Here is a 24,187-nt window from a genome sequence, read left to right on the forward strand (position 1 = left end):
ATTTACATCAAATCATTATTTTAGTTTAACCATTTCCTCTTTAATATTATCGGCTAAGATTTTCAAGTCATCTCACTAAGAAACATTGACTGCATACCCCTATTTACCCTTTTCCAGACATCCCCTAATTGATCATTAGCTCTTGGTATTTTGTTTGCTAAGCTAGGTCCTACATTTACAAATAACTGATTTAATTCATTGACAATTTCATCTTTGTTTTCAATTAACATATTATCTTTAAATATCTAGGTACTTCTGTTCGCCTTGTCCTATTCCCTATTGCTTTATTCAAAATATTCCATGTAGCCTTTATGTTATTTTTATTTTTATGCAACATTCTTTTGTAATATTCCTTTTTTTTCTTGTCTCAATATATTGGTCAACTTGTTTTTGTAGTTCTTATAGCGTTTTTCAGCATTCTCTGTTCTTGATTTGATAAACTCCTTATAAAGTCTATTTTTCTTTTTACATGCATTTTTTCAAACTGTTTATCATCCAATATGCATTATTTTGCCTTTGTTTAGATGTGCATGGAACCTCAGGACAATGCTTGTTTTGCTGTTTTGTCAGCAAACACTTTTCCTATTGATACTGTGTCTGTTCCTTTGGTGTGTGCTGTACATTTGCATATTGCTATTTTAGCTGGTAGCTGTACTGCTTCCATTCTTTGTTTTTCTCTTTTTTTTATATACAAATTAAACTTTATCATTCCTATATTTTGGCTATATTTATATATATTGTGACCTTTTGATCTTTCATTACTTTACATGCTTCTTTCTATTAATGCTTCTAGTTCTGCCGCTTGCATTCAGCAATTTGATCGTCATTTGATAGCTTTCAAAACTTTTGTTACTGTAACAATCGCACATTCTGTTCTATTTTTATTTCACAGAATGCTGCTTCAGCTTCTGAATTCCACTCTACAGATGATTACATTTTTCATTAATTTACTTAAAAGAGTTACTATTTCATCATAATTTGGTATTCAACTTCTACAATGATTGGTTAATCCTAAAAATTACCTAATTTGCTTCTTTGTTTGTGGTTTTTGTACTTGTCGTACTTTGTTTTTCTATTTTCCACAATAGTGCGTCCATCTCTGTTTAGAGAACGTCCTAGATCCTTTACTTCTCTTTTGCATAATTGGACTTTTATTTTGCTTATTTTGTGTCTTTCACTAGGTAGATTATTTAATAACGCTAATGTTATTTTTCTCCTAATTCAAATTTTATACATCTTACTTTATGTATTTTTTAAGTAACGTTTTAAACTCACTTAACTGTCTATACGCCACTTAATCTATACTTTTACACTCTGAATTTACATTCTTCCCATTGTTTATATTTCTTATTTGCAATTATTATTCACCAATATTCAAAGCAAACAGTTGTCTATCGCTAGCTGATAGTTTTCCTGATTGCCATACCTCCTTATTTATTCTATGTTATGTCATCATCTTATCTTAGCTCAACACTCAGATGTATGGTGTTGCAAATGTCTAAAACATAATCTAACCTAAGAATGTTATACTACACTTCAAAGTTAAACCTACTTTAACCTTTCATGTAATAAATTCATTTTCACACCTCCCCCAATGCACCACGCACACACACACGCACACACCCACACACCCAAAGTGGTGTGTGGGTGCGTGACTGCACTCTTAAGGGCAAAGGTCAGCAACACTTGAAGAGATTTCTTTTCTTTTTTCTTTTTTCTCTCTTCTTTCCTAATAAATTCATTTTATCATACTATATATCTCAACTCTTATTATAGTTATTAATCTGGGTTTTTTCTTATTCCATTATTTAATTATACACATATATATTTGTATACATAAAAGCGCTCTTTATATATCCAAACATACATACATATCTTCAGTCTACCTTTTCTTCATCTCTTATTTCAATACCCCCCATTATCTCTGTCGTAAGCATTAGTTTATTCCATTTAGCATTAATTCTTATTATTGATTTTTTTTTCCCATTTCTTCATGTATTTTTACTTTACTCTCACTTTAGCACTTTGAGTTTTCTCTTATTTTATTTTTCTCTCTCTCTCTGTCTCTCTCCACACTCAATCTCAATTTTACCATCTATTTTTCTATTTTTCATTCCTCCTTCATAATCTGATACTATTGCTAAACCTAGCACAGTCATTTTATTCTCTACATGCTCTCTTCACCCCCCAGGGTGTGATCATGGGTGATGGGTCAAATGCAGAGAATAATTTCGCCACACCTAGTGTGTGTGTGACAATCATTGGTACTTTAACTTCTTTAACTTTACATGCTACGGTGTCACACAAAAATTTGATTTCTTTAGCCTTTATTTATATTATTATCTCTGATTTACTCCCCGTTTGTTTACTTTAGTCCTCATAATTTAGTATGTCCTTATTATCCCTCTGATCAATTTCTTTGTCTTTTCGTGTGGTCTTTGGAGATTTGGATGTCTCCTATTTTGGTTACAATAGATTCTAATCGACCATATCAGGTCTGCGTTTTTTTGGGTCTCTTTTTGACCGTACTGTTGGTTGCTTCAATACATTTTCATTGTATGGTTCTACTGCTTTCCAGTCTTTACATTTTAACTCGTCTTTTGGACTAACCTTTGGTTTACTTGTCCCTTTTCCCATTTTATAAATTTGGAGTAATCCGTCGTCCCCTACAGAGCCGAACTTATAAGAATTACTTTTCTCTTTGTTGTAAAATAGTGGTTTAAATTATTTCTGTGGTACACGTCGCTTCTACTGGAGATGGTTCCCCAGTGGAGGTGTCTTGCCTAAAGCTTCCACAGTAACCCACTATTTACTTCTCACAACTTTAATATGGAGTGATAGCCTAATGGCGATTACTCCCACACACTCTCAAGTTCATTCATACTTTTCAGTGTTAAGATATTCAGAAAATTTTCAATGTTTCCTGTAGGAGTCCGACCCCCTCTAGGTTATTGTTGTTTACGGACAAAAATTAAGTTTTTTTTTCCTGAATAGACCTTGTTAGGTCTGTGTTAGACGCCGTCGCCCTCAGGATAATGGCTTACGGATATTTCAAATTATTGTGGGATCCGACACCCTCCAGTATTTTGGCCTCTTCAGTTTTTATCTTAATTCAGTTTTTATTTTAAATTTTAATCACGGACATTGGACTCCGTCGTCTCCTCTAATTCTTTGGCCTTTTTACCTGTTAGAGCCTAGGATTTACAGGGTTTGTATATGCGTCGTAACCCTCAGTCACACGCTTTTTCTTAGTCGTTTCTTTCTCTTAAAACGTACTCACTGCTCTCTGCGTTCCTTCCTCTTGTCCTCGGATTTCCGTCAATTTTTCAAATTCCAGCCAAAATGAAGAAAAGCAGTTCCTCAATCAGGATTTGGTTGCCATGGTCTTTCTGGTTTCACTCACTCTTGCTGGAATCGTCAAAACGTATTGGATCCGGCTCGAAGGACCAATTAGATGTTAGGTTCAAACACTGATGACATCTATTAAACAGACAAGAGACAAGGAATCAAACAGAGACAGAATTAAATTTGGACTCAAATATTGAGGAGAGACATGGCCACTGTACTTTCTGTACAGTCCTGCACCACGCTCTGACGAAGAAGGTTTTCGTCTTCTCTTTTATTTAGATGTTCAATGTTTACGCAACAACACATTTCTCAACAGGATTGGGTAGTATGTAAACAGTCTTTGTTTTCGGTCACATGAGAAGACAAAAGAAGAAGATCCCTCGGGCCTGGGCTTGTCGTAGATTCAGCTTTGGCAGGTTTTTGAGGACAATGGATGACCCCTCCCGTCTGTTTCTATCGTACACAGCGGAATCTTCCAAGCGTTTGGCTTGGTGCAGCAGATTCAGCTTCTTGTCTGTTCATTGGGAACTCAGAATGGAAAGTTTTTTGATAATTTAAATACAATTTTTCTGACACGTAGCTAGGTTAGCTTCTATTTTTTTAGCTTCGTAAAGCTGAATTATTAATCGTGTATTTACATGTTCAGTCACTGTGAATGTCCATTTCGCGTTCTCGACTCTCATTTTCAAGAGGATATAGTATCTGAGATGGTTTAAAATACAAATCTGTGATACACAATAGAAAAAGGAGAGAGTGTGGAATCCAATGAGCCAGCTTGTACCTAAGTTACGGTCAGAGCGAAAAAAGATACGTCCATCACTGCCTCTCAAGTCCTTCACTGTAACGTTCCTCATCTACGAATCTTTCATCCTCGCTCAAATTAATGGGGTAATCGTCACTTTCTCGGTCCGAATCTCTCTCGCTCCATTGTAAACAACGGGGAATTGTGAGCAGCACTACCGCTTGTGACGTCACGCTACTTCCGGTACAGGCAAGGCTTTTTTTATCAGCGAGCAAAAGTTGCGAACTTTATCGTCGATTTTCTCTACTAAATCCTTTCAGCAAAAATATGGTAATATCGCAAAATGATCAAGTATGACACATAGAATGGATCTGCTATTCCCGTTTAAATAAAAACAAATCATTTCAGTAGGCCTTTAAATAAACTAAATTAAGAATGATAGCTCCAGGCTTCTTCTGTTTGTGTGAGGTTATCATTACTGCCAGAAGTGGTAGAAACGTGTAGTACAACTGAGCGCCGCTGCAAATTATACAGACCACAGCTGAGAAACACATTTTTTATGCGGTCCTCTGCGGGGTGCACGTGGCCCAACAGTGGTTAGGAAACACTGATCTAGACCACAAAGAAGTGTTTTAATGTAGAATAAAAGTTCCTTTATTATGAGTCTAGAGAGAGGATCAATCAATCAATCAATCAATGTTTATTTATATAGCCCTAAATCACAAGTGTCTCAAAGGGCTGATATATATCCATCCATCGCAGTGCCAACACAGATAGACAGACAACCATCCATATAACGACAGTGTCGATTCCAAGGCATAGTATCTGTATTTGATCAATACCAAAGTAATTAAAGCAGTAATTCTTAAAAAAAAATGTACAATATGTTTTTGTCATTTTTGTTCATGCTTAAAAACTCAGGGACTAATTCTCTGGACAGGGGAGGACTTTGAGGACAAAAACCAAAGGTTTTAAATGAGAAGATAATAGTTTTTGCTTTTGTTTAGTTATTGTGTACTATTGACTTTATTTTCCTCAAACAATTGGTTGGAATAAAAGAGAATAAGGAAACAGTTTAAGTATTGTGCTGATACTGTTACTCTGTCGTGTATTTTTTCTGATAATAATTGTGATTAAAATTTACATTCAATACATGTTAACGGTTTCAGCAGATCTCGCCTATAGATTATTGGTATTGGATTCGGCAGCATTAAACAACCCTAAAAAATGATAATACAATTGGTGCCAGTCAAATGTTTGTAGACATTTACTCTTTAAGGTGTCTCTGGGTTACTAGAGGATCAACATACAGTAGGTCCTTGTCAATATTAAAGGGGAACTGCACATTTTCTGAAATTTTGTCTATCATTCACAATCCATATAAGACAATAACATATATGTTTTTCCTTTTTTATGCATTCTAACTGTTAAATAAACACTAGCAAAAGTCAGCTAACAATGGAGTAAATGGAAGTCGCTCTATTCCGCCCATTAAGTGCTCTAAAAACCTCCAAAAACCTCCATCATAGTTTCATGCTGTAAGTATATATGCAATGTAGTAACAGGAACATTCATAATAACATAATATTTACATATTTGGGTCATTTTAAGCGTACTGTGGCGTAATCATTTTACAGACGCATCACAATGTTCGCTTTTCCCTTCAGCAACATCAATAACACTACGCATCATGCAGACTCTATGACCCCACGACTACTTTGGGAAAAATGATGATCCAGAACCGCATATTTCTGAGCTCGAATATACAGAGGATGATCTACAAATTTTAAAAACTCTGAGCTAAACAGATTAAACTCTAATGAAACACTAAGCATCATGCAGCAGTATTTGCTAAACAAGAAATAAAAACCACAAAAATAATAAAAAACAATCACTTACTGTACAATGTCTGCTCTCACTGGGATGTCGACTGATGGGATGTGTACATCTTCCTGTTTTGATGAGGAATTAATCATAATCCTCCCGCAGGTTAAAAAAAAAGTGTCTTTTGGTGTCTTTTTTTACCATCTTTGGATCTAAGTTGAATGTCAAAGTGGACTCACTTCTCCGTTTATGGCAACAACTTTCTACTGTACAAGTGAGAAACATGATTTATAATCTCGACTTTTACCCACTCAGAGGCAGCAGCTGCAGCTCAGTATGTCAGTACTGTAGCTGCATAAGCTAGTTAGCTCTCTGTGATTGTGATTTTGGCACCGCTAAAAGTAGTTTCTCTGCGTTAGCGCCTATAATAACAATATTGCTAATACTTGGTTAATATTCAGGTCATGAAATGTAAATGGCGTATTGTTTCCGCTTTTTGGATGTTTTTAGAGGGCTTTATTGGCGCATCAGAGTACTCCCATTGGCTTCATTGTTTGTATCTGTCGTATTTTACGACTTAGAATGCATTAAAAAAACATATGTGTTCTTGTCTTACATAGGGATTGTGAATGACAGGCAAAATTTAAAAAAAAAGTGAAGTTCCCTTTTGAATTAAACAGTTTTGTAGTTTTTACCTTAAATAACGGTTAACTTATTTTTTTCCAGAATGGTATGCATTTGCAACATTTTCTTGGATCTAGTTCTGCCGCATTTTTTAAGCAAGTGCAAATATGAGAGAGGAAATTTAATCAAGTAGAAGCTCAATGTCTTTTTTCTAATTACGAGTTTTTGCCTGCTGTTGCTTCCCTCTGCGGTGACAAGCAGTGCCTCCACAGTCCCCTTAGTAGGTGATCTTGTCACTGTTTTTTATTTTTTTATTTCCCAGTAAGTGCAAGCAGCACAGGTACTGACATTTTAATGACAGGTACTGCGAGGCGCACCAACATCGAAGCGACTGCATCTTCCCACGGGCCTCCGACGTCACTCAAGCGAGGCGCTTTAACTAGAAACCAGGTTGCCAGCCTTGTCTGGAAGATTTGGATGTTATTCCTGTCAGCAGTTCAAGGTGTCCTCTCTTATTCTATATTCAGGTACCAGGTAGAAAACACCTTGGCTGCCACATAAATAATACAGTAAAGCCTCTGTATTCTGTGTGATGCTTGCCACAGGGGAGCTCACAACTCAGCAGCAGTGATGCTGTGCACGTATTTCAGATGCAATGATTCCACCCGTGGATGTGGATCACACTCGCTCTGCCACCGGACTCATCCTCCGGCAGGACATTTTTGTTCAGTGCGATGGTCGTGTCCAACTTGGCTCATTTTAGGTTCGGTCAGTCATGCCTGGCATTTGTAATTTTTTGGAATTCCAGGTTCAAATAGTCCCTGTCATAAAACCCCTATCATCTGTACATACAGATTTTGCATAACATGGTAGTGATACAGAAGTACTCTTTTAAGATCTGTCGATCAACTGCAACGCCAAGTCCCGATTTGTATTACTAAAAAGTATCTTCCTAAGTTAAAATTTTGTCAACAAGAAATTTGAGACACAAAGGGGTAATTTCTATGAAAAACATAACTACAGTGGAACCTCATTTTACAAGCTTAAATTGTTCTTGAACAGGGTTTCTACATTGAAAAATGTGTATAATGAAGCAAATTAGGAACAATTTAAACATGTATAATGGGTTCCAGCCTTAACAAAAGTCCATATTTTAGGAAAAGTCAGTACACTTTGAACACAATATAAAGTGCTATACAGTACTGTATATCAAATAAAAATAACAAGGGGTGATGATCTACTTTCTATTTTAATAACAAAAGTCAAAACATCAACAAGCTCAACTGTCATTATATGTAGTCGCTCTGCCGACACACGCGCACACACTGTCACTACCAATGTGGTGCACTCACACTTGAATATCACAACACTCTTTAACTTTAACAGCGAGGTCGCTACAATAATTAAAAATAACTAATTTAATCTACTTTACCTTGTCGATTAATCTTCTTGGCATGCAGAGGAAAAGAGAGGGAGCAGTGTCGACAACGCTGTGGATGCTTCCTGATTATTGAAGAAAAAAAATTATTTGGGCTTATAATCAACTAGGAAAAGTAGAAACATGGTGTAAAAAGGCTATAAAACATTTAAAAAACACACAAGGTAGCAAAGTAGCTAACAAGAGCACTGTGCTCTGCTGACTAAATATATATATATTGTAGCGTCCCAGAAGAGTTAGTGCTGCAAGGGGTTCTGGGTATTTGTTCTGTTGTGTTTATGTTGTGTTACGGTGCGGATGTTCTCCCTAAATGTGTTTGTCATTCTTGTTTGGTGTGGGTTCACAGTGTGGCGCATATTTGTAACAGTGTTAGTTGTTTATACGGCCACCCTCAGTGTGACCTGTATGGCTGTTGATGAAGTATGCCTTGCATTCAATTATGTGTGTGTAAAAGCCGAATATATTATGTGACTAGGCCGGCACGCCGGACGTGACAACAATTTGTCGAGGACGTTAAAGGCAGCGCCTTTAAGGCACGCCCCCAATATTGTTATCCGGGTGGAAATCGGGAGAAATTCGAGAGAATTTCGGGAGAATGGTTGCCCTGGGAGATTTTCGAGAGGGGCACTGAAATTCGGGAGTCTCCCGGGAAAATCAGGAGGGTTGGCAAGTATGCTCTGCACAGGCTCTAATGGCTTTTAAACAGGCGTATTAGTACCAGACTGACTCTAAGTAATGTTGCAATTGTCCATGCCAACAAAGCAAGCATGCCTGATAAAGTGCTCAAAAATAAGGCGTTTTTCTAAATACATTAGCTCGATACTAATTTAAATTGGAAATGCCATATACATGCTACTGATTAGCATTAGAGATTATCCATGGCGATTTCAACACCTCCAAATTTAGTATTTAAAACTACAACTAAGATGCACGTTACAGTCAAACAGCTGGTGTTTAATAAGTACATTACTTGCAGTATAAACACTTTGTGGGGCTCAACAAAAGACAAGACTGGCACATTCAACTTAACAGCAAAGACTACAACAGCACACAGCAGACAAACTTAAATGAACGCATTCTTGCCAAGATATCTTGGTATCTCAACTCAAAAAAAGCAACTTATATTCAGTTTTGTTGGCAACATCCTGACACTTTTAATGTCTCGATCTAACAGAGCACTTTGCACACTACTATCTTGTTTAGCTCATTCATTGTTTATGTTCTTTGTTTGTTTTTGTTTTTTGCTTTTTGCTTTTTAACCTGTAAAGCACTTTGGTCCAATTTTAAAATTGTTGTAAACGTGCTATATAAATAAAGTTGCCTTGCCTTGCCACGCCACTACTGCCATCTAACATCTTGGAGTTGCAACTGCATGTAAAGTCTACTATATAATACTTGCAAATGAGACTCAGAAGTGTAAGAAAACAGGAAATAATAACTGGACAGCACAATTATCATTATCAGCTCACTGTTAAATGTTAAATAAAAATATTTGGATTTTATTATGAAACAATTACAATTTTTAGCACATGAACACGCAAGAAATTAACAAAAATTGGTACCGGTAATGTAACAAGTACATTTCTATTTACTTAAATAATGATTTGCATTGCATGAGAACATAACGCTTTAAATATTGCGGCTTCACCACATTGCAGATTGTTGGGGGGATATCTTTTTATGTTTTTAAAAGCATATTCTACATTTTTTTGTCCTAAATAAAGCCTTTTCAAGCATGGCAAAATGGCTAAATAAACTACAAATATCAATACTACAGTGCAGCATGTAGTATTGGCCACTAGAGGAGACCAAACAAATCAGAGCGCTTTGGTCAGTATCGGTGCCACTGATTGGCTCAGCTTCAGGTAGCTTTAATATATTGGATTAAAGGATGCTATTTCATGTCAAGAGGGCTCTCATAATGTTGAAACATGTATTTAGAAGGTAGTAAACAGGTTTTATTATGGTCTAGCTCAGTAGTTCTCAAGCTTTTTTCACCAAGTACCACCTAAGAAAACACTTGTCTCTCCAAGTGCCACAATATTAAAATACAGTCGCATAGTAGGCCTAAATATTCATTTAAAACAAGGTAGATGTATTTATTATTTTGGGCCACTGTAATATTACACACAGTTTGAACAGTAACACTGTGTTTCAATATTTAATTAAGAGATTCCTTGGTGTACCACTAGATGGACGCCGCATACCGTACCACAGTATGAGAATCACTGCTCTAGCTATAACAATATTTGACTAGCAAATAATTATTCATACTTCATGAATTTATCTGTAACCAATTACCAGCGATAAACGAGGGACTACTGTATGTTGCAAAGCACACCAGCAACAGAAGCAATGTTGTGCAGTGGTAAGGCGCAAATTGCTTAACCAGCAATAATTCTAAAACCGTAAAACTGCCCATAATACTTGCAGCTACTTGTGGAGTAGGATTTAAAAAATACATCGGGAGGTTGCCTACAGCCACAGTTAATAATGTATTTTGACCCACTGCTTATTATTCATGTCTAATGAGTGAGCACATTCATTATAAATTTAGTGTTGGAGCTGTCACGTCAATTTTCTTCCCATTACAAAAACCTTCCTATCCCCCATTTACTTCCGGGGTCATTTCCTCTTACATCATTTTCTCTTACTTACGTCATTTCCTCTTACGTCATTGACAGCGATCGATAGCACTTCGGCTTTGACTGCCCGTCGCTGTTTTTTTAAATTTTTTATAATATAGCGTTAACAAAACGTCTGTATTAATCGGACAAGTATTAATCGGACAAATTAACTTGAGGATATTCCTGACTGCATATTTGACTTGTGGACATATGCGGAAATTAATAACAGTGTACAATAAGTTAATTCATTATCAATCAACATTATCAAACTTTATTAAAAGTAAATTTATTCGTTAAATTCAGTTTTTTTTAGTTCTCTGTGTAAGTGAACTAAATTAAAATGACATTTATGTGCACATATGTACCTCAGTGAAGACAGAAGTTCCCAGCAGCGGCCCTAACACTCCGCTTGAAATGTTTCGAAGCCTGCTGGTGTTTGACATAAGTCCCCTGAGGAAATGACGTAAATGGTTGTACTTGTATAGCGCTTTTCTACCCCTTTTTAAGGAGCCCAAAGCGCTTTGACAGTATTTCCACATTCAAACATTCACACACACATTCACACACTGAAGGCGGGAGCTGCCATGCAAGGCGCTAACCAGCACCCATCAGGAGCAAGGGTGAAGTGTCTTGCCCAAGGACACAACGGACGTGACTAGGATGGTAGAAGGTGGGGATTGAACCAGTAACCCTCAGATTGCTGGCACGGCCACTCTCCCAACTTCACCACGCCGTCCCGACGTAAGAGGAAATGACCCCGGAAGTAAATGGGGGATGGGAAGGTTTTTGAAATGGGAAGAAAATTGGCGTGACAGAGCCAACATGAGCTTGTTTTCACTTGCAGGGTCATTTTCCTGTGAAAACTACATCAACAACGGGATTAAGATAAAATACTTGTCTCTGTCTGCAGGCCACTGCGGAAAAACATTCGCCATCCTCAAAAGGTTCCTCAGCGGCGACGTCCCCCAGACCGATTGGCTCGTCATCGTGGACGACGACACCCTGATCAGGTGCTGTGCCGTAGTCCATGTTTAAATGTATTCATAGCTTTGCTCACAGAGTTTGCCTCGGGATCACTTTGCAATCAAGTCAGTTCTGGTGTGAAGTGAGTCAGGCCTCACACTGCTGAACATCTTTTTTTCTTTTTTTTTTTATGTTAAAAAATCTGCGTGCATAAATTGAGACCTATCTGGCTTCACTTTCTATCCGTCAACTTGCTCCTTCATGTGGAAGCCTGTGCACGTGTAATCCAGCCTGAGGGATTATTCCAGTACATTTATGTGTGTGTGTGTGTGTGTGAAGATGATGGGTTTGATGTGTGTGTGTGTGTGTGTGCTTCCTGCAGCCTCCCCAGACTGCGAGGCTTGCTGAGCTGCTACAGCCCGTCAGAATCGGTGTGTCTGGGGGAGAGGTACGGCTACGGTCTCAGCCAGGGAGGTTACAGCTACATCACGGGAGGCGGAGGGTGAGTCAGGCAGCTTATAATGATGAAAGATAGAACGGTGGCGGCCGCAGTCCAGGGACTGCCAGATGTATAATGGAAATCCTGTTATCTGTCATTTAAAGATAAACCGCTTCAATTTGCTTCCTGCCTACAGACATTTTTAGTTTGCAGGCACAGTCAGTCAGTGAGTGCATAGTAATAATCACACAGACCCAAAGTTGAACACACACAAAGTTGTGGGTTGCTGGTCAAACTGCCATCGGGAATAATGGAGAAAGGAATAATCTGTTCCAGGGTCAAACTGTTGCCACCATTAAACATTTTACAAGGCTGAGCTGTCATATACGTGTAGAAATTAAGTTACCTACTGTATCATAAACTGTTCCCTGGGAATGTAACAATAATCACAATTTGGTTCATTTTTGGTGCAGTGAGGGAACAAAAATGCAAAAACATACATATTAGTGTACAGATTGTCTGTTTACACAAAAGCTGACTCCTCTCAAGTATATATTTAATAGTATTGTCTAGCGGTGTGGGAAAAAATCGATTCGAATTCGAATCGCGATTCTCACGTTGTGCGATTCAGAATCGATTCTCATTTTTTAAAAATCGATTTTTTTTTTTTTATTTTTTTTTTTTTAAATAAAAACATTTTGATTTTTTTTTATTATTTTTTTGATTTTTATTAATCAATCCAACAAAACAATACACAGCAATACCATAACAATGCAATCCAACACTCAGAACTGCAATAAACAGAGCAATTGAGAGGAGACACAAACACGACACAGAACAAACCAAAAGTAGTGAAACAAAAATGAATATTATCAACAACAGTATCAATATTAGTTACAATTTCAATTTAGCAGTGATTAAAAATCCCTCATTGACATTATCATTAGACATTTATAAAAATAAATAAAAAAGAACAATAGTGTCACCGTGCTGGTCGCATCTCATAAGCTTGACAACACACTGTCCAATATTTTCACACAGATAAAATAAATCATATTTTTGGTTCATTTAATAGTTAAAACAAATTTACATTATTGCAATCAGTTGATAAAACATTATCCTTTACAATTATAAAAGCTTTTTACAAAAATCTACTACTCTGTTTGCATGTCAGCAGACTGGGGTAGATCCTGCTGAAATCCTATGTATTGAATGAATAGAGAATCGTTTTGAATCGGGAAAAAATCGTTTTTGAATCGAGAATCGTGTTGAATTGAAAAAAAATCAGTTTTGAATCGAATCGTGACCCCAAGAATCGATATTGAATCGAATCATGGGACACCCAAAGATTCACAGCCCTAGTATTGTCCCTTATTATCTCGTAATAAATGTGAGATCCTGTCGCTGTCAACACTAAGTCTTGATTAGTATTAGGGGTGCTGAAATGTTTTTATTCACATCAGAATTGCAATTTTAATTTATTTTGATTCTAAATTAATTGATGCATAATTTCCCCCCCCCCAAAAAAAAGTGTTTTTACAAATTTTTAGGCCATCGCCACACTTAAAGGTGCTGTTTGCAACAGGCTCAAAGTTACATTTTTCAAAGCACACCATTGGCTATCATATGTTACCATTCGTGGTTTAACAGAACACATTTGTTTTACAATAGTTTCTATTTTTCACAATTACTAAGTCAATGTAATAAAAAAAAATTGAGGTCCGAGTAACATAATTGGTGTTTACAACAGTCACTCAGCCTGTCTCATCCACACGTTCACGCAGGAAGCGTGTGCACACATACAAAAACAGTCTAAGAGAAGCAACAATCAATTTGCAGTCATGTTGTTATGATAGAATATGCATTCAATGACAGCTAACGCTTGCTATCCACATTGCTATTATTGGCTAACAACCCCCAAAGCTTGCACGTGTTACGTAGGTACGTAGTTATGTCATTACGTCCTGTAAGCCATAAGAGGGCAGGATGTACTGTGTCAAATACCGTATTTTACGGAGTATAAGTCGCTCCGGAGTATAAGTCCCTCCGGAGTATAAGTCGCACCGGCCGAAAATGCATAATAATGAAGGAAAAAAACATATATAAGTCGCATTTTTTGGGGAAATTTATTTGATAAAACCCAACACCAAGAATAGACATTTGAAAGGCAATTTAAAATAAATAAAGAATAGTGAACAACAGGCTGAATAAGTGTACGTTATATGACGCATAAATAACCAACTGAGAACGTGCCTGGTATGTTAACGTAACATATTATGGTAAGAGTCATTCAAAGGTCTATGACGCATAAATAACCAACTGAGAACGTGCCTGGTATGTTAACGTAACATATCATGGTAAGAGTCATTCAAATAACTATAACATACAGAACATGCTATACGTTTACCAAACAATCTGTCACTCCTAATCGCTAAATCCGATTAAATCTTATATGTCTAGTCTTTTACGTGAATGAGCTAAATAATATTATTTGATATTTTACGGTAATGTGTTAATAATTTCACACAAGTCGCTCCTGAGTATAAGTCGCATCCAAACTATGAAAAAAACTGCGACTTATAGTCCGAAAAATACGGTACTTTCAAAAGTTAGCGTCCTCTAGGCATCTCTGTACATTTAATTTATTTACTGCTTGTATACGTCATACCTCAGCAGCCAAGATGAGCTTTTGTAACCTGTTTTGAAAAGTTTTATCAGTTTTATTCCAAATAATATATTGCAAGGATCGTTTGAATCGAGAATCGTGTTGAATCTGAATCGAATAGTCACCCCAGGAATTGTAATTGAATCATGAATTTTTGCAAGATTCACATTCCTGGTCCGTAATAAGGCATTTGTGCTTAAAAAAAAGTAGAAAAGAATACTATCCATCCATCCATTTTCTTCTGTTTGTCCCACTCGGGGTCGCGGGGGAGCTGGAGCCTATCCCAGCTGCACTCGGGCTGAAGGCAGGGTAAGTATTCACACTCACATTCACAAACTAGGGCCAATTTAGCTAATCAGTTATTATTATTAATTTTTATTTTATTTTTTTAAATAAGCTGTGAGCCAATAAAAAGTGTGTTGTGGGCTGCAAATGGCCCCTGGGTCCAACACTGCCAGTAGCCATAACAACAGCAACACAGCACTTCTTCATGATGCACAATGACTGTTACGACGAGCGAGGTTGGAGTCAGGAACACGTGTATTATGAGAAACAAACATTACAACTCTAGTAAGTTGTTTTTTGCACCTTCTCTTTGTCCTGTATTGCTGCAATAACTATGACAACTTGTCGAAAATTGTATTTCTTATTTTTGAATGCATAACTTCAACATCCAATCCAATCCACTTTATTTATATAACACATTTAAACAACAAAAATGTTTCCAAAGTGCTGCACAACAATATTAAAAACAATATTAAAATATTATCCTTAGCTCCACCAATGACTGGATAAAAACAAAAAATAAATAAATATAAAAACAATATAAAAATAAATATGACTTATTTATCACATAGATTTTATAAAACGGCATTGTTTTTTTTGTTTTTTTACAAAAACATTATTCCCACTTTTAAGTGCCAGTTTGGGCAACGTTTAAGCCCCGGCATCGTTTTTAAAGTACCGACTCGGTACTTGTATCAGTTAAAATGTAATTCTATTCAAGTCTGGTATGCTGCTGTGTCTCTGTGCCACTGTACACTACAGCGGCTCACTCTGCCCCCTCCAAACCCTCCTACTAGCTTGAGGTTGACTGATCAACATTTGCAATAGTATGAATCCAAGATTTTTTTAATACACTCTCAACTCCCTAAGGACTTTTTTGTCCTTTAGCTACTCCATTTGGCAAAAAACTAATTCCCAGTGTATCGTTGATGTGAAAATATTAAGATCAAACATGGATGCAGCTGAGATAGGCTCCAGCACCAACCCGCGACCCCGAAAGGGACAAGCGGTAGAAAATGGATGGAAAAAACCATTGCATTCAGAGTAACACAATTAAAGCTATGTCCAAAAATAGAGCAAGCATTTACCTCAAAGGACGAAAAAGTCCCCAATATACTCTGAGGGTTAATTTAAACATTTTCTTTACAACGTACAAAAATATTTCTAAAATACTTGAAAAAATACTTTAAAATGTATAATTAATTTACTTTATTTTTTTTATTTTTTACAAAATACAATATATTGTTGAATTCATTGGAATGGATGTTTAATAGATTTTACAGAATGATTACAACAGTGCGGCTCATAAGAGGTTATATGTAGCTTACCACCACCAGGTGTGAATGAATGATGGGTTCCCACTTCTCTGTGAGCGCTTTGAATATCTAATAATAGAAAAGCGCGATATAAAATGTAATCCATTATTATTATTATTATTATTATTATAAGAGCATAGTGTCCGTTTTGTTGAGCTGTTATTGAGGTAGTACCATTTGGTTCCTCAGGAGGCACCAGTGAGTTCATGCATCCCACAGTTTTTGCATGTTTATGTCTTTGTGTCATTCATAGTTTCTTGTCAAGTCCATACGATTTCCTATAATATTCATCTGTCCTTGAACGCACCATAGTAACATTCTATGAGACAAAGGGAAACTTCATCCTTCACCTCATCTTTGTTGCCAAATACTGATGCTGGGTGTGAAATGATGACTCCATAAACAACCTCGCTCTATAAATCATTCAAATAGAAGACAAACTTGTTCTTTAACTTGAACACACAAACATTTGTACCCTTGCCACTCTCAGCATGTTGGAATGGTGGAGACATCTCACCCTTCCAAGATCCTCTACATTTTAATCACAACCGATTGACAAAACACAAAAACACTTCACAGCCGCTTCGTCAATGTCGCGCTTTGCGCTCGACGCTGCTAGAAAGCGCCACTGCCTCCAGGATTTTACGAGGTTGAGCTAATTCTAATTCAAATGTGTGCCTGCATGTTTCGCAAATAAATACGCCCCAAGCTCTTGTTCTATGATTATCTACATTCCGCCATAAAATAGATTTAATGCTCTGATAAATTTCTATATTACTTAAAAGACAAATATTTTTGTTTAATAAAATTCTACCCAAACATTGAAAAAAAACAAATACAAAAAAGGCAACAAGAGAAGTATCCCACACTTCTCTTTTATAAATTACATCTATACAGCAGATATGGGCATTTATATCATGTGATTTGTCTGAGTGGCTGGAAGGGACAGATAAAAAAGATAAAAATAAATAAAATAAAAATTATATACACACACACACAGTCGTGGTCAAAAGTTTACATACACTTGTAAAGAACATAATGTTGTAGAATAATTTCTACAAGTCTTATTTTTTTGTGATAGAGTGATTGGAGCACATACTTGTTGGTCACAAAAACATTCCTGAAGTTTGGTTCTTTTATGAATGTATTATGAGTCTACTGAAAATGTGACCACATCTGCTGGGTCAAAAGTATACATACAGCAATGTTAATATTTGGTTACATGTCCCTTGGCAAGTTTCACTGCAATAAGGCGCTTTTGGTAGCCGCCCACAAGCTTCTGGCAAGCTTCTGGTTGAATTTTTGACCACTCCTCTTGACAAAATTGGTGCAGTTCAGCTAAATTTGTTGATTTTCTGACATGGACTTGTTTCTTCAGCATTGTCCACACATTTAAGTCAGGACTTTGGGAAGGCCATTCTAAAACCTTAATTCTAGCCTGATTTAGCCATTCCTTTACCACTTTTGACGTGTGTTTGGGGTCATTGTCCTGTTGGAACACCCAACTGCGCCCAAGACCCAACCTCCGGGCTGATGATTTTAGGTTGTCCTGAAGAATTTGGAGGTAATCTTCCTTTTTCATTGTCCCATTTACTCTCTGTAAAGCACCAGTTCCTTTGGCAGAAAAACAGGCCCAGAACATAATACTAGGTAGGGATGGTATTCCTGGGATTAAAGGCCTCAACTTTTCTCCTCCAAACATATTGCTAGGTATTGTGACCAAACAGCTCAATTTTTATTTAATCTGACCACAGAACTTTGTCCATGTGATCAGCAGCAAACTTTACACGAGCCTTAAAGTGTCACTTCTGGAGCAAGGGCTTCCTTCTTGCATGGTAGCTTCTCAGTCCATGGCGATGCAAAACACGCTTGACTGTAGACACTGACACCTGTGTTCCAGCAGCTTCCAATTCATTGCAGACCTGCTTTTTGGTGGTTCTCGGTTGACTCTTGATCATCCTGACCAATTTTCTCTCAGCTTGCGTATTCTTCCTGATCGTGGCAGTGACAAAACTGTGCCATGCACTTTATACTTACGAACAATTGTCTGCACAGTTGCTCTTGGGACCTTAAGCTGCTTTGAAATGGCTCCAAGTGACTTTCCTGACTTGTTCACATCAATGATTCATTTTTTCAGATTTGTGCTGAGTTCCTTTGACTTTCCCATTGTCGCGTTTGTAACCGACTGCATCACATGAGCCCTATTTAAATGGCTCAGAGAAGTCAACAGGTGTCGTCAATCATAATCACTCACATGAAGTTAAGAGGTCATGCCATGAAGCTAATTTGATTTGATTGTAACTTTTCCACATCAACAAAATTGATAATGTATGTTGCTGTATGTACACTTTTGACCCAGCAGATTTGGTCACATTTTCAGTAGACCCATAATAAATTCATAAAAGAACCAAACTTCATGAATGTTTTTTGTGACCAACAAGTATGTGCTCCAATCACTCTATCACAAAAAAACAAGAGTTGTAGAAATTATTGGAAACTCAAGACAGCCATGACATTATGTCCTTGTGTGTGTGACAATCATTGGTACTTTAATCTTTAATCTTTTCACAAGTGTATGTAAACTTTTGACCACGACTGTGTATATACTTACAGTATTTATATAAAACATTGATGGAATTGTTTGGATGTTGTTTTAAGCGCTTTATGGTAGGCAGAATAGAACTAATCCCATTGGCTCCTTTGGAAGCGGACTTTTGCTCACACTAATGTACTAGTTAGAAGGCATTCAAAGAGAAATCGTGAAAAATATGTGTGCTTGTCTACAAAAAGATCGTGAATGATGGGAATTTTTTTTTTTTTTTAAAGTGCAGTTCTACTTTGAGATACTTTCAGTTTATTTGCTGTACTGGAAATGATAATTATTGATTTAGGTGAGCGGCTCCACACAGTGTATGGAGGCACATAAATAGCTGCGAGGGGACTAAAATAAATAGTGTCAACCTGAGGAGATCAGCGTTTGTGATCGTAACAACGAAAATCGTCCGATGCTGATGGGTGACCAATCAGTCGGCACATCCCTACTTTTTACATATCGCATAGACTTTCACGTCTGATGATTTATTAAAGTACATAATGCACCAAATAACGTATGTACAGTATGTTAATATAAATAAATTATTGCAAACTGGGATGTGGTGTTATTTCATAATGAGGGGATCATTTATTGCATTATTACAAAACCCTTGAGAATGTCGCCCAGGGCAGTTATTGTACATGATGCATTGCAAAACATACCATTTTAATGTTGTTTACCTTTACCACTGTGTATTGCTCGTTTCTTATTAAATAATGCAGCAATCCTAATATTCTGCAGTTGTAAATGGTCTGTATTTATATTGCGCTTTGCTGTACCTGGAACGATACCTAAAGCGCTTTACATTTGGCCTGGTGCTAATAATTCAGTGTGTGTGTGTGTGTGTGTGTGTGTGTGTGTGTGTGTGTGTGTGTGTGTGTGTGTGTGTGTGTGTGTGTGTGTGTGTGTGTGTGTGTGTGTGTGTGTGTGTGTGTGTGTGTGTGTGTGTGTGTGTGTGTGTGTGTGTGTGTGTGTGTGCGTGCGTAGAATGGTGTTCAGCAGGGAGGCGGTGGTGCGACTCCTGAACAGCGGCTGCAAGTGTTACAGCAACGACGCGCCAGACGACATGGTGCTGGGAATGTGCCTCAACGCTCTCGGGATTCCTGCCACACACAGTGCACTTTTCCACCAGGTACACACACTTGCTGAGTGTTAACGATAATTACGGCGGGTGTTCAGAGAAACCTTGCCGCCAGGTGGGAGCTTCTTTTTTTTTTTTTTTTTGTGGTCAACATTCTGCGAATGTAATCCTCTACTTTTGCACCACTATTGATTTGTGCAGTGTGTGTGTGTGTGCACGCTGATATAGATTAGTGTACTTTATCCTACTTTTCAGGCCCGGCCAGAAGACTACGCCAGGGACTTCCTCGCTCACCAGGCGCCCATTTCTTTCCACAAACACTGGAACATCGACCCAGTTGCCGTTTTTAACAAATGGCTGACAGGCGAGAGCAAAAACTCAGACAAACCTAATAAGAATGCTAAGACTGAGCTATGAAATACTTTAAATGTGTGGATGATTATGTGAGTGTGTTGCTATGGAGATAAGTGTGTGTGTGTGTGTGTGTGTGTGTGTGTGTGTGTGTGTGTGTGTGTGTGTGTGTGTGTGTGTGTGTGTGTGTGTGTGTGTGTATGTGTGTGTGTGTGTGTGTGTGTGTGTGTGTTTGTGTGTGTGTGTGTGTGTGTGTGTGTGTGTGTGTGTGTGTGTGTGTGTGTGTGTGTGTGTGTGTGTGTGTGTGTGTGTGTGTGTGTGTGTGTGTGTGTGTGTGTGTGTGTGTGTGTGTGTGTGAGGTTGCATGTTATGTATGTGTATTTATATATGATGACACGCTACACACAGAAAGATGCCACTCTTTTTCTGTCGTGTTCACAAGATGCCACTAATGCTGTACAGTCTATTTTCAAATAAATGTGGACATTTTTAGGTTGCGTTTTTAATCAATTTAAGTGACCCGCTCGTAATTAATGCTGGTTATTTTATTCTGAAAGCAGTCTTTGTGCATCAACATAATGTACTGTTCATGCATTTTTGATGTGTGCAGTCGTCTAGCAGAATTGGCCTTGTTTAGTCCTTAATTGGAAGAAATAATACGTCGGATTCCTGAAAAAACACAGCAGATAACATTTGAGTCATAATATGTGTAAATAGGCACTACTGAGTAAAAACAAGCTGCATTGCTTATTTAATTGGATAAATAGTCTGTGCGTGTGTGTGCCTGCGTGTGTGTATGTGTGCGTGTGTGTGTGTGTGTGTATGTGTGTGTGTGTGTGTGTGTGTGTGTGTGTGTGTGTGTGTGTGTGTGTGTGCCTGTGTGTGCGTGCGTGCGTGGAGACAACACAACTTTTATGCGTTTATAGCAGTGCGTGAGATGTAAGAAAATGCGCGTCCTTAAATTTAGTGTTGTATATTCAGACAAGTTTCATAACACAGTTGTCCCTCGCTTGACCCCATTGCAGATTTTTGGGGGATATTTTCATGTTTTTTAATGCACAATGTGCAATTTTGTGGTCCTGAATTAAGCATTTTCAAGGATACAAATGACTAAATTTACAAAAAATAGCAATACTACAGAAGTGTTGGCCACGAGAGGAGACTAAAGCTATCAGAGCGAGCTGTTCAGTATCTTAGCCACTGATTGGCTCAGCCTTAGACAGCATGACTGTATTAAGGTAGCATAGTAAGCCTAAGTATTCATTAAAAACAAGGCAGAGGTTTTATTTAACAAGTATATTTAATATTTTTGGCCACTGTAACTGAAGGTGGGTAATGCTTGGACACTTGACATAATAAAGTTAAAGTACCAATGATTGTCACACACACACTAGGTGTGGCGAAATTATTCTCTGCATTTGACCATGAGGAACCAGACTAGGATGTGGGGGAGCTACCAGACAGTTTATATCGAGCTCGGGTCATTCCTGCATTTACATTGATGGTGACATCACACAGATATTAATCAAAGATTAAGCAAGTATGACATGGAGAAACAAACATGGCAGGAAAGACATTGCTGTCTGTTGCTAGTACTCTTAAATACTGGATTCACGGTGAGAACAAGTGGTTGTCAGACTTGACGGATGTGTACCTATCTTGGAACATTTGACCATATATGTGTGGCAGAATATTTATGGTACAGTCGTCTTGGCTCTGGGTGGTGTATGTTACTTGGCTATGTAATGTGTCGCTTCAGCTATTTGCACTTTTCTTGGTAAACATAGTTAGAAATTCAACCTGTCAGTTGCATTACACACAGTTTGAACAGTAACACTGTGTTTGAATATAGGCAAATAAAACGCTGTATTTTAATCAAGTGATTTTTTGGCGTACCACAAGATGAAGCCCACTTACCACCAGTGATACGCGTAGCACAGTTTGAGAATCACTGCTATACTGGATTAAAAGAAGTGACTATGTCTAGAGGGCTCTCATAGTGTTATAAAACCTATTTAGAAGGTCGTTAACAGGTGTTTTATGCTCTAGTTATGAAAATATTTTATTTATATTTAGGGCTGTGCGACATGGCTGAAAACTGTATCACGATTTAAGTGTTCTATATTGGTCGACATCGATATTTTTGTATCACCTAGGACCAGGAGAAAAATATTTTTATTTATTTAAAATGTAACATTTCTCTGATTATAATCCCCTCAGCGACAGTGCATGTGGAAATTATTTGCTGTGCTTCATTCTTTCCACTATTTATCTTACAGCCTTATTCTGAAATGGAATAAATCCATTTTTGTCCTCAACATTTTACAGACAATACCCTATAATGACAATGTGAAAAATTTTTTTTTTTTTTGGGGGGGGCGGGGGGGGAGTCATTTAAAAAAATAACAAATCGCATGTATGTATTCACAGCCTTTGCTCAATACTTTATTGATGCACCAGCCTCAAGTCTTTTTGAATACAATGCCACAAGTTTGGCACACCTATCTGGGCAGTTTTGCCCATTCGCAGCACCACTCTAGCTCCATTAGGTTGGATGTCTCCAGGATGTCTCTCTGTGCCAAGTTTGTGGCATCGTATTCAACAAGATTTAAGACTGTAATCGCTGTTAATGGTGCATCAACAAAGTAATGAGCAACAGCTCTGAATACTTATATATATATATATATATCACATGTACAGAAGTATTCAGAGCAGTTGCTCATTACTTTGTTGATGCATCATTAACAGCAATTACAGCCTTAAATCTAGTTGAATTTTTTTTATTTTTTTTTATTTTTATAAATTTGCTAAGTAAAATTTAAAAAAATCACATTGTCATTATGGGGTATTGTGTGTAGAATTTTGAGGACAAAAATGAATGTATTCCATTTTGGAACAAAGCTGTAACATAACAAAATTTGGAAAAAGTGAAGCTCTGTGAATACTTTACGGCTGCACTGTATCAAGGCAGAAAGGAAAGGAAATGTCAACACAAGCATGAAAAACAATCAATGCAAACAAAATTCTAAAATGTAATTGAAAATTTAACAATAACCTCTTAAAATTAAGGTTCAAAATAAGGAATATGTAAGAAATGTTTCATAAAGTGTAACAAAATAGTAAAAAGTGAAAATGCAAACATAGAGAAACCTGAAAAAAAGTAATTTCTGCAGGTTTAGAGCGTCCTCAAGGGTGAGTGTGGCTTAGGTGGTTTGGTATTACTGATTACAAGCCCCTTGGTCTGACTTACGGTCCGGACCGTTTTTTTTTTTAAATCCCCCAAACTGCCATTCTGTCGAGGCGATTTTTTTCTGTTTTATCTACAATTTGTCTGCTTTTTATTTTCTCTCACTCCATGCAAAGAATCAACAAGATGGCACAACCCAGCTTGATACTGTTACTGATTGGCTGTTAGTGTGTCACTTACACTGGTCAGTGATCACTTCCCGCGTTGCTTGGTGACAATAGAGTTAGTGTCTTTGTTCATGGAACCAATTTTCCTTTACAAGTTCCGGTATCTTCTGACGAAGAAAATAAATATATCACGTCTTATCAAACGCATTTGTAATGATATCGAATATGTATCTATCGCGATAAATATTAATATTGTTTTAACGCACAGCCCTATTTTTAGTTAATAATTCCTTCTTCACGGAAATTCAGTTATTGCGGTCATATCCAGAACCAATTAACAGTGATAAACGAGGGACAACTGTGTATCAAATGGTTACGTTACCAGTAATAATAACAGTAATAGTTACGTGGCACTGTGCAAGGTAATACCCCATTTATTAGACCTAAATACTCATCTGAACATAATAAAGTGGACATATTAGTCAACAAAAAATGAAATGAACCTTTTTGAAGTGTTCTTTTAGTCACTTTAGTGTT

The 24,187-nt window shown here is 37.3% G+C and overlaps 1 protein-coding gene across 4 annotated transcripts in view; it reads left to right on the plus strand.

Annotated features, from left to right (window-relative positions):
- b3glcta (beta 3-glucosyltransferase a) overlaps positions 1-20,869 on the plus strand; it is a 162,375-nt gene extending 141,506 nt beyond the window's left edge. Inside the window, exons 14-17 of one of the 4 annotated variants that reach the window (XM_062060443.1) lie at positions 11,514-11,613; positions 11,949-12,068; positions 19,852-19,996; positions 20,201-20,864. In XM_062060443.1, coding sequence (XP_061916427.1) covers positions 11,514-11,613; positions 11,949-12,068; positions 19,852-19,996; positions 20,201-20,362 — 527 coding nt within the window. In that variant the 3' untranslated portion in view covers positions 20,363-20,864. Of the gene's footprint in view, positions 1-11,513; positions 11,614-11,948; positions 12,069-19,851; positions 19,997-20,200 lie in introns of all 4 variants that reach the window. The other 3 variants (XM_062060445.1, XM_062060446.1, XM_062060444.1) reach the window with 3 other exon arrangements.
- Positions 20,870-24,187: the final 3,318 nt, after the last annotated feature.

The sequence above is a fragment of the Entelurus aequoreus genome, linkage group LG10 (genome assembly GCF_033978785.1).
Source record: "Entelurus aequoreus isolate RoL-2023_Sb linkage group LG10, RoL_Eaeq_v1.1, whole genome shotgun sequence".
Taxonomy (NCBI): Eukaryota; Metazoa; Chordata; class Actinopteri; order Syngnathiformes; family Syngnathidae; genus Entelurus; species Entelurus aequoreus.